The sequence below is a fragment of the Petaurus breviceps genome, unplaced genomic scaffold, assembly GCF_028583685.1.
Source record: "Petaurus breviceps papuanus isolate PSGF00001 unplaced genomic scaffold, PetGlider_PUasm1.0 90881, whole genome shotgun sequence".
Classification (NCBI taxonomy): Eukaryota; Metazoa; Chordata; class Mammalia; order Diprotodontia; family Petauridae; genus Petaurus; species Petaurus breviceps.
Genome location: NW_027187369.1, coordinates 14,992,337 through 15,008,864, shown reverse-complemented (window position 1 = coordinate 15,008,864; position 16,528 = coordinate 14,992,337). Strand labels below are relative to the sequence as shown.

General features: G+C 39.0%; 1 protein-coding gene across 1 annotated transcript in view; it reads left to right on the top strand.

Annotated features, from left to right (window-relative positions):
- The window catches only part of MCF2 (MCF.2 cell line derived transforming sequence), a 145,439-nt gene that overhangs the window by 112,850 nt on the left and 16,061 nt on the right, over positions 1-16,528 (top strand). Inside the window, exons 16-22 of the mRNA XM_069074165.1 lie at positions 4,630-4,696; positions 6,013-6,128; positions 6,229-6,298; positions 8,497-8,589; positions 9,629-9,721; positions 11,589-11,714; positions 12,858-13,079. Of these exons, the coding sequence (XP_068930266.1) occupies positions 4,630-4,696; positions 6,013-6,128; positions 6,229-6,298; positions 8,497-8,589; positions 9,629-9,721; positions 11,589-11,714; positions 12,858-13,079 (787 nt within the window). The remainder of the gene's footprint in view (positions 1-4,629; positions 4,697-6,012; positions 6,129-6,228; positions 6,299-8,496; positions 8,590-9,628; positions 9,722-11,588; positions 11,715-12,857; positions 13,080-16,528) is intronic.

Genomic DNA, 16,528 nt, shown 5'->3' with positions numbered 1-16,528 from the left:
AGAGAGAGAGACAGAGAGAGAGAGAGAGACAGAGAGAGAGAGAGAGACAGAGACAGAGACAGAGACAGAGAGAGACAGAGACAGAGAGACAGACAGAGAGAGAGACAGACAGACAGACAGACAGACAGACAGACAGACAGACAGAGAGCGCATGAGCGCATGAGCACAATAGACCAGGACATTGAAGAACTGGATTTTCATTCCAACATTCTCATTTGTGTAAATCTATGAGTTTGGTCAAGTCATTCCCACCTTAAGCCCCTCTTTCCTCTTCTGTAAAATGGAAAAACTGCATATTCCCTAGCAATCTCACATGTATTTGAAAGCACTTTGGAAACCATCAAGTGCACAGAAAATAGAAGGCGGTGTTATTTTGGACATCCTGCAATAGTTGTTTTTATAATGGTATATCAGTATCCTAGAATAAGCATATAAAGATTTTTTGCTAAAAATAATAAAAGCTCATATTTCTATGATGCTTTAATGTCTAAAGATCACTTTGAAGACACTATTTCCTTTGATCTTCCCAACCCTGCCAGCTTGATGATATTGCTATCTCTATTTTACAGATAAGAAAACAAGCCTCAGAGAGGTAAAGTGACTTGGCCAGGGTCACAAGGTAGTAAGTTTATGAGGCAGGATTTACAAATACTCAAAAGGGTATTAGCACAAAGGTACTTTACAGTCCCCAACAGGTTAAAGTAAAAAGTTACATTAAAGTGTTATTCATGCTAGGTGGAAGAAGAATTTCATTTTACATTACCTTGAAAATGAATTTTAACAAAGGATATGCTTCAGAAGCTCTATTACTACTCTCTTCTAGCTGTTTTCTAAAATGGGCAAAGGATCATGTCCATTGTATGTCATAGAAAATTCTCAAGTGACAGAGATGGGCGGGCAGGAAGAGGACTGTGTTTAAAACACTCATTGAAATGATGAGAGTAAGGGCATTACACTTTTTTGTAGTTCTGATGAGCGATGTCACCATTAGAGGAAACTCTCTTTCTAGTATAGCTTAGCTACTTGTGTCTAACATATACTATTAGACAGTTACCTTGGAAATGGAGAGGCTAGATAATTGCCTATGGTCACCCAAGTATTATGTGTCAGAGACAAGTTTTGAACTTAAGAGCTTCCTGATTCTAAGCCTGTGTTCAAGAGCCAGCAAATACTGGCTTGTGAGAGCTGCCTGTTACAATTATCAGTGTGATCATTTTCACCTCAGAAATTGGCAAATGCTACAAATCAGGACGAAATTTATTATTCTCTTGTTTATTTAGACCAGACGTGTCAAACATACAGCCCACAGCTGCAGTGCTCTTGAGTGCAGCCTGAACCAGATTGAAATTCAATTAGGAAATATTTAACAAAATAAATAAAAAATATAATAAAACATAGATGACATTACCTTTTAAAACTAAGTCAATGTAAGGTCTGAAGGAATACTTATGAATGGCTTGGTGGCCCCTGTTTCTCTTGGAGTTTGATACTACTAGTCTAGACTTCAGAAAGTGATGGTAAAAGCATTAATAATTGGATTAAAGTTATATGTGTGTCATACACTCATTTTTTTTTCCAGAGAGACAGTTGTTTAACATTTATCATCACAGAACTCGCTAACCCTCTAGCCACTGAGTTATATTGCCTCTCTGGGACATATAAATATAGGAAAAAACAATTCTGCTATCAAAATCTCAATATTGCTGTGATGTCCTTCTAGACAATTTTTTAACTACTTAAATTTTTAAAAAGTTTTATTGATGCCTTTTAAAAAACCCACAGACGTTTCTGCATATATTCCTTCCTATTGCTCTCTCAGAGCAGCTTCCCTTGTGACAAAGAAAAAAAAAATCAAAACCAACTAACCAACATATCAACCTCATCTGACAACGTAGGGAGTATTCTATACTCTTAGCCCCCTCCCTCTTCAACAGAAAGGATGTACATTTCCATTGTTATAGTCATTGTATATATTGTTTTCCTGATTCTGTACAAGTCTTCCCATGTTTGTCTTAGTTCTTAATTTTCATTGGTTTTTGTAGCACAGGATTATTTCATTAGGGACAGCTAGGTGGTTCACTGGAAAGGAACCTGGGCCTGGAGTCAGAAAAAAATGAGTTCAAATGTGGCCTCAGTCACTTACTAGCTGTGTGACCCTGAGCATATCACTCTACTCTGTTTCAGTTTCCTCATCTGTAACATGAACTGGAGAAGGAAATGGCAAACCACTCCAGTATCTCTGCCAAAAAACTCTCAAATGGGGTCAAGGAGAGTTGGACACGGCTGAAAAAAATGACTGAACAGCAATTATTTCATTGCATTCATATACAGAAATTTGTTTAGCTACCAAACCATCAATGGAAACCCGTGTCGTTTCTAGCTCTTCACTATTTCAAAGAATATTCCTATGGATACTTTGGTATACATGATACCCTTATTTCTATCTTTGACTTCTTTTGGGAAGTTTTTGCATAAATTGGCAAAACCCCCAAAAGTTCGATGAGTTGTAGAAAGAATGGGCAAACTGATGCACTGGTAGAACTGTGAGTTGGTCTATCTGTTCTGGAAAGTAACTTGAAATTATGCAAAAAAGCGACTAAAATACCCTTTGACTCAAAGATCCTGTGACTAGTCACATACCCCAAAGATGTCAGTGACAAATATATTTTTTGTCATATATATATACATACTAAAATATTTACTGTATTATTTCTGTGATAGCAAAAAACTGGAAACAAAGTAGATACCCTTTAATTAGGGAGTGGTTAAACCAACTGATACACGAAATGTAATGAAATATTACTGTGTTATAAGAAACGATAAATATAGAAAAGTATAGAAAGATTTATACAAACTGATACAGAGGGTAGTTAGCAGAGCTAAGAAAACAGTTTACAGAATGACTACAATGGTATAAATGGGAAAGAATAATAATAACAAAATAGTCAAAACATTCAAGCTGTGTAACCTTGGGCAAATTACTTAACCCCAATTGCCCTCCAAAAAAAAAGCCAAAAAAAACCCCCTGAATGTTCAGAAATTATAATTACTTAACCCCAATTGCTCTCCAAAAAAAAAGCAAAAAAAACCAAACCTGAATGTTCAGAAATTATAATGACAGATTGTTCTCAAAGAAGATATAGGAAAAGATATCTTCTACTTCTCCTCTGGCTTTTTTTTATAGAGGTAAGGGACTATGGATATGCCACATTGCATATAAGATCATACTTTTTAATTTGTTGCTTAATTTTGCTGAATGTTTTTTGCTCTTTTTTATCCTTTAGTATAAGTGATTGACTAAGAGAGTGTGTATGGAAGGAAGCATTGAGAAATGCAGGTGATATAAAAGGAAGATATATCAGTACATCCAGACTAATAAGGAGGGGTAACTTTGTATTAAATATCTCTGATGAGGGTCTTGCATCCAAAATATATAGCGAATTAACACAAATACGTAGGACCAAGAGCTATTCCTTTATAGATAGAAGATCAAAGGATATGAACACGCATTTCTGAACAGAATTGCAGGCTATTAACAACCATATGAAAAAATTTTTCCAAGTCACTAAAATTTTAAGAAATGCCAATTTAATTAATTTTATGGTTTTACCTCACACCCAGAAAATTGACAAAGATAACAAAAGGATGGTCACTGTTGGAGTGACTGTAGACAGACAGTATTGATTGTGCTGTAAATTAATTGATCCAGTCATTATATGAAAATAAATTACCAAATGATTACATTCAGTTATTTTTTCCCAAGATTCCACTTCAGAGAATAAGGATCAAATTTTGTTGTAAACTTTAATAAATCATTATTATAGAGATCAAAAAAGGAGATAGGATCAATCGTTTTAAAAAGAGTAAGGTCTTCCATATACTCTATTGGTTTTTCAAGATGTCAGGAGAACTGGAGGAGACTCCTTGCTCATTGGGTAGACTGCTGTCACCCATAGTAAACTTATGGGAGGGCATGGAGGATGGGCAGGCAGACATGGGTTTCAACTTGCATTATTGGAGGGATTATATATATCTATCTTGTGATTATATGTGTATATCTATCAGAGTGTTGGGGGACCTAGAGCTGGAAGAGGCCTTTAAGAGCCTCTAACCTATCCCCCTCATTTTGTAGAGGAAGAAAAAGGCACAGAGAGAGGAGGTGACTTACCCGAGGTGACACAGTTAGTAAGGACTCAAATCTAGTATCTTGTGCTTCAAATCCACCCTTTGCTAATAATTTTTAAAAAGTAGGTTGTCGTTTTTGGGCCTCTGGAATACATTTTTAAAAACCACTTGACCTGGTTAGACAGTTGGGAGAATGAGCAAGCATAACGTTTAGCTTAGAATCTTGTAGCAAGATTTCAGTTACTGATGTTACACCCCAAAGCACTGAATTTCTAGCTTTGACCACAGACCCTAGCATGGATTTTGTCTGAACTGATTCTTTCCTTTAGGCAGTTTAGCTTGTCTGATTCTCATTTGACAGTAGAATCCTGACTGATGTACAAAGGCACTTCTGTTTTTGCAGACTTTGCCTACCTTGCAGGGTTTATTTAGGCTTTATAAATCTAAGGTACTAAAGAAATAGAGATTCTGGTAATTAAAGGTGTTTTCCCTTTTTTTTTCCAGCCATGTGATAAATGAGCTAATAGAGACTGAGAGGGTGTATGTGGAAGAACTGTTCACTGTTTTGGTGGTAAGTACCATTGTATTTCAGTCACTTTCCTCCCCTCCTTGCCCTTGTCTGTAATAATAGCTTTCATTTATAAAGAGTGTCTCACAAGTGTTGCTATAGTTTTAAGTTATTAAATCTTAAAACTTCACAAATCTTTTATAAAACCCTATATAGTGCTTTTATATGCATTGTCTCATTTAATCTTCCAACAGCTGGGTGAGGTAAATATTCTTGGTATCATTATCCCATCTTGGACTTGCCCATGGTCACATAGGTACTAAGTGCTTGGGGCAGGGTTGAATACAGGTCTTCCTGTTTCCAAGCCCTTCACGCTAGCAAGGCTGCCTTGATTTTCATATTCATGTTAGTCTAAGTTGTCATGATGTGTGTATCAACAGGATGTTTCTTTCACTTCAAATTTAATCCAATCTAATTGAACAAGTGTTTAATAAGGGCTTATTATATGACAAATGCTGGAATACAATTTTGAAAAAGAAAAAGAGCTCCTACCTGAAAGAGCTAACAATCATATGACATTAAGAATTTTTTAGTGCTTTAAGGTTTATAATCATATTCATTTATATCATATGTGTTATTATATTATATTTATATATAATATATATTACATATTTATATGTAATATATTAATATATAATATATTATTATATATATAATAATCATATGTGTTCATTTGGGTCTAACTACAACCCTGAGAATTAGATCGCAAAGGAATATCATTGGCCCCATTTTCATGGATGAGAAAATTCAAAGCTAAACTCATGGCTAAACTGGATAGAACTCAAACCCAAGTCATCTGAGCCCCAAGTCCAATGCTATTTCTATCACACATCACAGTCCCCAAACATCACTCTGGTATCAACCCCAACAAAACACTCTACTATGTCTGAAAGAACATCTTCTTTATTACATAGTGAACTCAGACTAAAGTAAGAGACTGGCTTTACCCATTCAGCCAGAATATGTTACAATAATGATGGCACAGGAAATCCAAAAGGCAACATTATAGACTAAGACATGAATGTTAATGGAAAATTGATCAAGATACTTAGTGGAATTTATAAGCTCACAGCAGGGAGCATTCGTGTTATGGCAGAAATAACACTAAACTGGAGTTATTACAGACTCAAATTCAAATCCTGCCTCTGACTTTTAGCTGTTATATGACCCTGAGAAAGTTACAACCTCTTGGAATCTCAGCTTCCTCATCTGTTAAAATAAGGATAATAATACCAATAATATTAGTAACAAGTGACAGAATTGTTAGGCAGCATAAGACCTGGGCTTAATAAACTGATGTCTGTTTTTGGGTTGGCCAGGGATACCGAGCAGAGATAGACAATCCTATGATGGCAGCACTTATTCCACCTGCACTGAAAAACGGGAAGGACGTCCTCTTTGGGAACATGCCTGAAATCTACGAGTTCCATAGCAAGTACGTTATTGATTAATCAGACATTATGACTTCATAGAAATGTTTTCCCTCATATACCCAATGGAAGTGTTGTCCTATCTTCTCTCTAAACTTTTCACAGGATTTTTCTGCACAGCCTGGAAAGCTGCCTTGAAGCACCACAGCGTGTGGGATTTTGTTTCCTGGAAAGGGTTTGTTAAATTATTGCTCATTTCCCAATATGGTTTCCCCCCTCCCAAAGAATCATCCCTTAGAACAGGACTTCTTGACCTGGAGTTCTTAGGCCCAGCTGGTTTCTAGGCTTGAAGATTCCTACCTTGCTGTACTGAGGGGAGTCTTGTTAACCTAGAGAATCTGTAGTTGTATTTGTATATAACCCATTGTCAGTATGTTGCCCTTTGTTAAAGCAGAGACCATGAAAACAGGTGGTACTTTCTCCTTAAATGTACACTTTTGGAAACATGGCTGTGAAAACAGTCTTTAGTGGCTATTTACCGTGGAAAGCCATGAAAAACAGTAATTTACCACTGAAGGCCATAGAAAACGTGTTTTTTAAAATCATTAAACCTTTGTGGGGAGATCAGCAAGTCCCTGTCCCCAGACCATATTATATACTTTTCTCATGCTGTAATCTTTTGTCCACCCCACCTCCAACCTGGAGCACTGTCCCCTCCTCCCTACTTTTCTGTCACGTAGCTAGATTCTGCCCTGCCCTCACAGCTGAGCAGAGGACCCCCTTATTCTTCGAGGTCCTCCCAGAGCCCCTTAGCTCCAATTCTCTGAGATTTGCCATCTTTAATCAACCTGTCAATCAGTAAGCATTTATTAAGTGGTTACTATATGTTTGACATCATACTAAGCCACTTGGGATATGAAGAAAAAAGGGAAAGTAGTTTCTACCCTCAAAGACTTTGTTTTAATGAGGGAGAGCACACATGTGTATACAGGCATGTACAAGATATGTGTGATGGAAGAAACTTTAGGGGGCAGAAGTAGCAGTTGAATGTTATTGGGGGAACCAGGAAAGACCTTCTGCAGAATATGGAGCTCAAACTGAGTCTTAAAGGAGGAAGATGAGAGGTAGGAGGGCATTCCAGGCATGGGGGACAGTCTCTGCAAAGGCATGGAGATGGGAGATGAAGCATTGTGTGTGAGGAACAGAAAGTTGACTAGGATGCTGGACTATAGAGTTTATGAAGTGGAGTAATGTGTAATAATCCTGAAAAGAAAGGAAAGGGTCAAGTGGTGAAGTGCTTTAAATGCCATAGGAGATTATATTTGAGCTTAGAGGGAATAGGGAGCCACTAAAGTTTATTGATTAGGGCAATAACTTGATCTGGCCCCTACGTCTTCTGGGTGGCTAGATGGTGCACGGGATAGAGCACTAATCCTCAAGTCAGGGACACTCCTCTTCATGAGTTCAGATCCAGCCTCAGATGCTTGCTAGCTAAACCCTGGGATACTGGGCAAGTCACTCAGCCCTGTTTGCCAATTCTCTAACTTTACTCTTGGCCCCTTGGGGGTGGAGACTCTGTCCTCTACCTCTTTGTCTGCCCATATTATGTACAGGCAGGAATTGACCTCGGCTGTTTGTGGCATCAAGGTCATCCCTCTCTGAACCATGGTATGCTTCCTCTCCATCTCCTTTTTACAGGTGAGGAAATTGAAACTCAGAGAAAAGACCTGACATGGCCAGGGTCACACACAACACAGCTAATATGTGGTAGAACTTTGAAAGACACACTTCCAACTCTCAGAGTCTTCACTGGGGAGCCCTGGGGAGAGGAATATTAGAAACATAGCATTCTCTACTTGCAAGGAGTTTCAATTCTAATGGGGGAGGCAGCCAGGACAGATCTAGGGTATCATCCCAAAAGGCTTGGTGCAGTTTTTTTTTTTTGCTTTTTGGAGGGCAGTTAGGGTTAAGTGACTTGCCCAAGGTCACACGGCTAGTTTAGGTGTTAACCAGGTCCTCCTGACTCCAGGGCCGGTGCTCTATTCACTGTGCCACCTAGCCACCCCCAAAATACTTTAATTGTAGTTTTTGTTTACTTCTGTTTCTAACAGAGTACGTGCTGCATAGTAGGTACTTACTATATGTTTTCTGAGTTCATTAGATTGTAATATCTTAGATTCAGAGCTGGAAAGGACCTCAGAAGCTATCTAGTCTAACTCCCTCATTTTACAAAGGAGGAAACTGAGGCCCGGAGAGGGAAAAGTACTTGTCCAAGGTCACATAGGTAGTAACAGTGTCAGTCCATCACGATGCAGTAGAAAATGGACCTGTCCAACATAGACATTAATGTCTCTCCACACATACTTCTAATCTAACCTTGTGATCAATCCATTTGGAAAAAGACAACAATATTGCCTTTCCTTTCTCTCTCAGAGGGATGATTTTCAGATCTATGAGAAGTACTGTCAGAACAAACCCAGATCTGAGCTACTGTGGAGACAGTGCTCAGAAAGCACCTTTTTCCTGGTAAGTATTATTTTATTGGGAAGGGGAAGGAAAAGTGATGAATTAGGCTAATTCTTCCTGGAATTTTGCTATTAGGCTTACTCTACATATAATGCACATCATAGATTGAATGCTAGAAGAGACCTTAGAGGTCATTGGGTCCAACTTCTTCATTTTACAATTGAGGAAACAGGTTAAGGGATTTGCCCAAGGTCACACAGTCAGTTATGTGTTAGAAGTTGATTTGAACGTAGGTCTTCCTGACTCTGGGTCTAGCACTCTCTCCATTATACTCTGCTGGACATCCAAGAGTGCTCCACTTTTTTGATTCCCTCATTTTATCCTCCATCTCTGTAAACTATCCTTATTTCACACACTGCCTTCTGACCTTCTGGTATATACCTCTCTCTCCAACTAGTCCAACCTCTGTCTGCCTAATTACCGGTCCTCAAATCTTAGGACCCAAGGTCATGGCCATGCTATAGCTGGTGATAGTATGTCAGTAGCCTAAAGAAATATGGCACCAGTGATGTGGGTTTTGTTTTCCTGTTTTATGAAAAAGTCATTTATTCACATCCCACGTGATTTCTTTTCAACCCAGCCTAATATTTTTCCCCAGGCCCATGGCCTGTGGAACTCATATTCATTTGCATAAATGTCTTAGGATATGTTTTCACATTAGTCTCCAGTCCATCCTTCTTTCCCTAAATGTTTTTTTTTTCCTTTTATACATCTCTTTAACATACCAATTCAGTGCTAATGTACCCTTTTAAAGTGTAAATTATTCAGTAAACCCACTGCTTTTTAGAACTACAGAATTTAGGGGCTTCCCTCTACCACATTAATGGGATAATTTCTAGTCTTTTGTAAACTATCTTATACACACTAAGCTCTTATGCCATCTGGGATGTCTTCTGGTTTCTTTCTTTTTTCTCTTTTTCCCCATTTGAGACTTAGCAGATATTCACATTTTTGGACTAGTCATTTCATAAGTGGCATTTTCGTGGGTACTTGGTATAATTTAGATGTATTGATCTTTCTGTCATTTTTTGTGACTCAGGAATGTAAAAACAAACTAAACCATAAGCTTGGCCTGGACTCCTATCTACTCAAACCAGTGCAACGCCTGACAAAATATCAGTTGCTTTTGAAGGTATCTGCATGACGTTTTTGTTGCTTATTAATTTCTGGGGAAATCCCAGAAGGTTTTGGTAGCTCACTAAGCTGCATTTGGAATAGGTAGACTTGCCAAGTCAAGTACCATATTTGTGTATTCCCCAACTACGCCAAAGGTTGATTTCAGTCTTCCTCTAGCCATGTAGATTGCATCCCATCAATTCCTGCCCATCCTAGGCAATTCTTGGTCACTATGCCCTCCTAAGTCACCACTGGTCAATTGGCTTCATTAATTTTATTTAATTGTCATACATTTTTATTAATTACTAAGTATTAAGTATTATATTAAGTATATTCCAGGCCCTGTGGGATGCAAAGAAAAAAATCCTTGCCCTCTAGGAACTTATATTTTCCTAGGGCAACATAATCTCCCCAGATAATAATTCCAAAGAAACTTCAGTACCATGAGAGTGCTAATGAATGGGCCTATTGTGAAGTGGTCCCTCAACTGTGATTGGAAGGAATCTAGGGATTCTGAAGGACAGGTATTAGAAGGAAATGCACAAACATGGAAGGCCTAGTGAGGGGGTGGGAAAGAGAAACTGTTGTCTATAGGAAACAGCTAGCAGGCCAGTCTTCCTTGACTAGAGAGTATGTGAAGAAGAGAAATATGAAATAAGACTGGAAAGGTTAGTGGGAGTCAGATTATGGAGAGCTTTAAAATGAGACAAAGGATTTTCCAATAAAAGCACTATTCAGTTATACCTTGCGTAATGTTGCCCCCCCCCCCTTTGCACAGCGGCATCATTGGTACATTATCTTGAAACCCCTCTCCGTGGTGTCATTCATTGTATCTGCAATGCTAATCAGATGTTTGGCATTGAGCTCATGCTTCAGCCCTGGCGGTTTTAACTCCCCTGAGTTGGCTTACTGCTGCATTGCTCACTACTGATAGATGATACTTAGTGCCCCCTGCAACATTGTTTCTCCTAATTTTAAGTTTTTATGGAACCATTTAATGACATTAGCCAAGGTATGCCTGTTTTTTGAGTCGCATCCCATGTGAGAAACCCCCTTTGGCATAAACCTGAAGCCATCATCCAACTGAGAACATCTGGAGTTGTCTTAGCCATTTAATTATCAATCCAAAGAGCTGTTTTCCTGGTGTTTTTATGAGGAACTTACATGCGTAGCCTTCAATAAGAATTAATAAAAATTAAAAATGCAAACCCATAATGGAATAGAAGTGCTGCAAGAGAAGTTGCTTGGCTTCTTCAGGAAAAGATAAAAATAGCATTTCCCTGGTGTATTGTTGCAGCTTCTATTTCTTTTATCCTAGAGCAGTCCAGGTTTTGTGCATATTTATACACTTGGACTGTGTACAATAATAATAAAGCAGGCCTTTGTGTGCGGGCCCCCCACAATGCCTCACATTTATATTTACTCTATATAGTTTTACTCCCAACAACCCTGTAGAGCTGTTGATGCAAGTATTATCATCCCTAATTTTATAGATGAGGAAACTGAGGCTCCAAGAGAATGAGGGCCCTAAGGCTGGTACGAGACAGAGCTAGCAGTCAAACCCAGGTTCTCTTTATTCCAAGGCTGGTCCATTTCTCTCAATTATGCTTTCTTACCTCTTAAAGTGATACCTGGAGTGGTACAGAAATCCAATGCTTTGTATAGCCTTTGCTTCCTATCCATAAACCCCCATTTTAGAAAAGAATTAGTGACTGTGGCACTAAAGTGACAAGTGAGACAAGTGTCATATTCTTTGAACTCCATTGCAGAGGTTTTATTATCCTGGAAAAAAACCACACAACTTCCCCACCCCCATCTATTTCTTTTCTTGAATTGTTAATATCTCGGTAATATTGAGTTTGCTTCCTGATGTCTCTCTCTAGGAGTTACTCAAGTACAGTGCTAACTCTGAAGGTGTCCAACAGCTCGAGGAAGCTCTTGTTGCAATGTTGGACTTACTGAAGTCAGTCAATGATTCCATGCACCAGACTGCCATTATTGGCTATGATGTAAGTGGGGGAGTCAGTAATTATGGACACTGGGACCAATCTTTGGTATGAACCTTTGGGATGATGAGATTACGCCAACAGAATTGCTTATGCATCATTCATTTGGATGTCTCAGGCAGAATGAACACTTAAGATCTGATGTCATAGACTTGTGTGCTGCTATGATGTTCAAGTTCATGTGTGATGTGTGTATTTTATTGTAGCCTTTTGGCTTTAGACCATACCCGTTCCTTGATATATCCCCATCCCTCCAACTTGCCACTGAACCCACTCTGATAAAAAAGAAAGAAGGTTAAATAAAAGTATCTAAAACAGCTACCTATCCTAAGGTTATATGACATTTAACAAAAGCAGTCCCTCACCTCTTTACTGACAGAGGGGAGAGAGGTATGTTTCATCATTAGTTTTCTGGGACCAAGATGGGTAACTGCATTCAATCTTGAGTTCAAGTTGTCTTTTAGCATCTCTTCCCTTTATATTATAGTGGTCTTTGCCTAAATTATTTTCCTGATTCTCCTTTCTTTACTCTGTATCAATTGACACAGGTCTTCCCATGTATTCCTAAATTTCTCATATTTATCATTTCTAATGGCACAATAATATTCCTCTGTATTCTTATACCACACTTCATTCAGCTGTTCTCCTGCTCTGTTTCCAGTTTTGTGCTGACCCCAAAAAGCACTGCTCTGATACTTTGGTATATGGAGCCTTTCTTTCTGTCTTAGTCATCCTCCTTATCTGGCAGTGTCATTGAGTGAATGGATAGAAAGAGCTTTCTTGTAAAATTCCAAATTATTTTCTAGAATACCTAGACTAATTCACAGTTTTGCCCAGAGGGTACTCATATGCCTTTCTTCCCATAACCCTTCCAATTTCAAGGGCCATTGCCAGTTGTCCTGATCTATATCTGGCCACTGGACCCAGATGGCTATGGAGAAGAAAGTGAGGCTGGCAACTTTGCACAGCCCTCCCTCACTTAACTCCAATTAACTTGCAAATTAATGATGCCTTCCCAACATCTTCCTCATGTCTTGGTTCTCTTTGAGAATTAAGAACAAACCACAATACAACATGGACTGTTTCTGATTCTTGGCATCTTAGTTGGCACACTAATGGTTTTTTTTCCTTTAATTTCACTTCTAGGGTAACCTAAGTGACCTGGGCAAAGTATTAATGCAAGGATCATTCAGTGTTTGGATTAGTCATAGAAAAGGTACCACCAAAATGAAGGACTTTGCCCGATTCAAGCCCATGCAACGCCACCTTTTCTTGTATGAAAAAGCTATTATGTTCTGTAAGAGGAGAGATGAACACAGAGATGGACACGAGAGAACACCCTTCTATAGCTTTAAGCACTATTTGAAAGTAAGACATATTTAATCTCCTTGCCATGATGATGCTTCCATGAATGTATCTTTCCCTACAGACCTCCTCTGAAAGCTCATTGTGGTGTGCAGGCGACCCTGCACAGGGGCATTCCTTTGGTCTGTGAAGAGCTTGTGCTTGTATGCTTGCCACTGCTTTCCTTTCTGAAACTCTGTTTCATGGGATGTGTATCACTATGTTGTATTGTTGCCATGTAACATGTTGTTCTGTCTCTTGGTATACTTTTCAAAGAGTTCTGTGAGCAGAGGTGGACTCAAACAAATTAGATCCTCTGGTATTTATTCACATTTTCTCTCTTGTATTTATCTCTTCCTTTCCCCTAGATTTATGGATGCTTTAAAAAAACTCATCAGTTTTATTTCCCAGTGGTAGTCTCCCAGACCCCTTAGAATTTACCCTAATAGTAAAGACGTACATCTAGGGGCAGCTAGGTGGTACCGTGAATAGAGCACTGGCCCTGGAGTCAGGAGGACCTGAGTTCAAATCCGGCCTCAGTTGACACATTTACTATCTGTGTGACCTTGGGCAAGTCACTTAACCCCATTTGCCTTCCAGAAAGCAAAAAAAAAATAATAAAAAAGAAATACATCTGACAGGAGTGCTTAACCTGGGATCTACAGCCTCAAAGGGGCCTATGAATAGGTTTCAGGGGAGTCTGTGAACTCAGAAGAGGAAAAAAATCACCTTAATTTTTACTAACTTTTTACTTCCTTTGTAATTTTATGCATTTTATTTTATTCATTTAAAAGCATTATTCTGAGAAGGGTCTATTGGCCTCATAAGTCTACCAGAAGGATCCACAACACAAAAAAGGTAAAGAACCCCGATCTAGGCAAAATAAATAAGCATACTGGCCATATCGGAATCTGTAAAAGCTTCATTCCACATCCCCTAAAATGTATCATCTCTCTATTGAAAGGTGGGAGGCCTGTTTCACTATCAGTCAGCTGAAGTCACACTTAGTTATTGCTTTGATCAGAGTTCTTATGTTTTGTAGTGTTGTTTTTCTTTGTACACTCTGTATATTGTTGTTATAGTTCTGCTCACTGTTCTCTGAATTCTTCATATTTGCCCTTTCTTATGGTGCAGTATTATTCCATTATAATCACATACTACAGTCTGTTTATCTCTTCCCTGAGTTAGTGGTTGCTGGCCTTCTGTCTCATCCTTTGCTGCTACAACGATGTTGCTATAAATGTTCTTGTTTGCCTTTTGCCTTTGTTGTGCTTGGGATATATGCCCAGTAGTGATATCTTGAGGTCAAAGGGTATTAAGGATGTATTGACTGTGAAATGCCAATTTTTCTTTTTCCAGAATCTTCCCATTGCTTTTCCTGAGCAAACTCAAGAGTTTTTATTCTCAGTCTAATTTCCTTCCTGATGGACCCAGCAATCCCCAACCTGGGTGTAAGAGCGTTTGAAGAGGTGGGAATTATGTGTAATTAAACTCTGTTTGCTGGAAGTGGGAGAATGATTTAATCACTGTTCGAACCTCTTCAGAAGCTCTTAGCAAGCCTTCAGAGTTTTAGCACTGCTGCTTTCAACCACCAGGGGGGAATTTATGTGTATACCCCCCCCCAAACCCTTATGTTTGCTCCCCATAATTGGGGACAGGACTGGTGAGGAGTATGGGAGCAGAAAATGACTTACATAAATAAATATTGCTGTCCTTGTTTTTTTTTTATGAAGAGAACTGATTTTGTTGCCAACAGAGAAGAAATTAAACTCTTGGCTAGGTAACCAGATTTTCCAGGATGGTCCCTGTTTCAAGATAAAAATGTTATCCTTTGAATGAGACTTTCCAAAAAGAATCTCTTTTTTTCAGAGCATATGCCCTCATTTTTGGCTCAGAAAATACAGTCATCTGAATGGATGTTTTCCTGGGCCATTTCTTCCTTCTATGGCGTATGATTTGAGTTCTACAAAAATCACTCTTTACCACCAAAGGGTGATTTTGCATGTAGGGTTCTGACTTCATAGTTTAGATTTCCAAAGAAAGAAATGATTCAAATCTTTTGGTAGCAAAACTCATTGGAAAGACCTTGGAGTTGTAATTTGGAGACCTGGATTCTAGTCCTGGCTTTGCTGTGAACCATCTGTGTGGCCTTGGGCAAATCATCTTGCCTCTCTGGGCCTCAGTTTCCCCATCTATAAAATTGAAGGGGTTGCATGAGACCAGGGAGCTTCTTAACTTTTTCTGTGGCAATCTGGTGAAGACTGGGTCCTTCTTCAGAAAAATGTTTATGAACAATTTAAGAAGATGCTCAATTTCAGTTAGAGGTTAGTGAATATAAGATGTATTTTGTTTTGCTATCCATGTCATATACCCCTTGGGACCCCAGGTTAAGAACCCCTGGACTAGGTGGTCTCTAAGGTTCTGTTTGTCTCTGTCAATGAGTCTATTTTTTTTGCAGAGAAATTTCTTAGTTGAAATGTGTATTTGTGCTGAGACCATCATGCTTTGCTGAAATACATTACTGTAATCTAGGATACCAGCCCATGCAGACAGATTTTCCAATATCTATGGGCAATTTTCTGAGCTTGTAAATTGCAGCCTAGTCGGTAATTTGAATGGCTAGAGGGAGTTTCCTCACCAGAAGTTCTATAAACCAGTGGAATCACTGCTCTGTATTCCTCCTCTTTCAAATTGACCAGAATGGTCACATTTGCCCTCCTGTATGTACAGAGAAGGCCCTCTAAGAGCAGTTCACATGTATCTGGCCAAGTGGAATTTCAAGCCAGTTTTCAAAAGCATGTGTCCTAATAACTTGGGCCTTAACATTGCTGACCAATCCTCCTCCAAAGACATAAAGGAAACTTTCTGCTTTGGTGTTTTGAGCAGAGGCCTAGTTGGGAGCCCCAGGAATCTTTGGGTCCAGTTCCAGCTCCCTTGGCACACTTGGGTGACTTTGAACAAGTCAGTTTATTTCCTTGACCTTCTGAATGCAGCTGGCTAGCCCTGGGGGCGGCGGGGGGAAATAGCATAATAAAGTATGATTTTTTTTTCACGACCTCCAGAGATAGAGAAGGAAATACAGAATCTGCCTTACTAGTGTGGAAGGAGGAAAGGGATGCTTGGAACCTCTTCCTTGCCTCTCCCTCCTGCCTAACTTAGGCTGGTGAGTTCCACCAAAGCTAGTTGATTGTAGCTCAGAATTCAACACACCATCATTGTACTAACGGGCTTGTGCACAGTTCTTGAAGCTTTACAAAGTACTTTATGCACACATATTACTTCATTTAATCCTTTCACCCACCCTGTGATATAAGTCCTACAGCTATCACCATCCCCACTTTATAGATGAAGAAACTGAGGCTCACAGAGGTGAAGTGACTTTTCCCTAGTCATACAGATGTCTGAAATAGGATTCAGATCCTGGTCTTGCCAGATTCCATAGCCAGAGCTCTTTCCATCAATTTGTTGTTGGA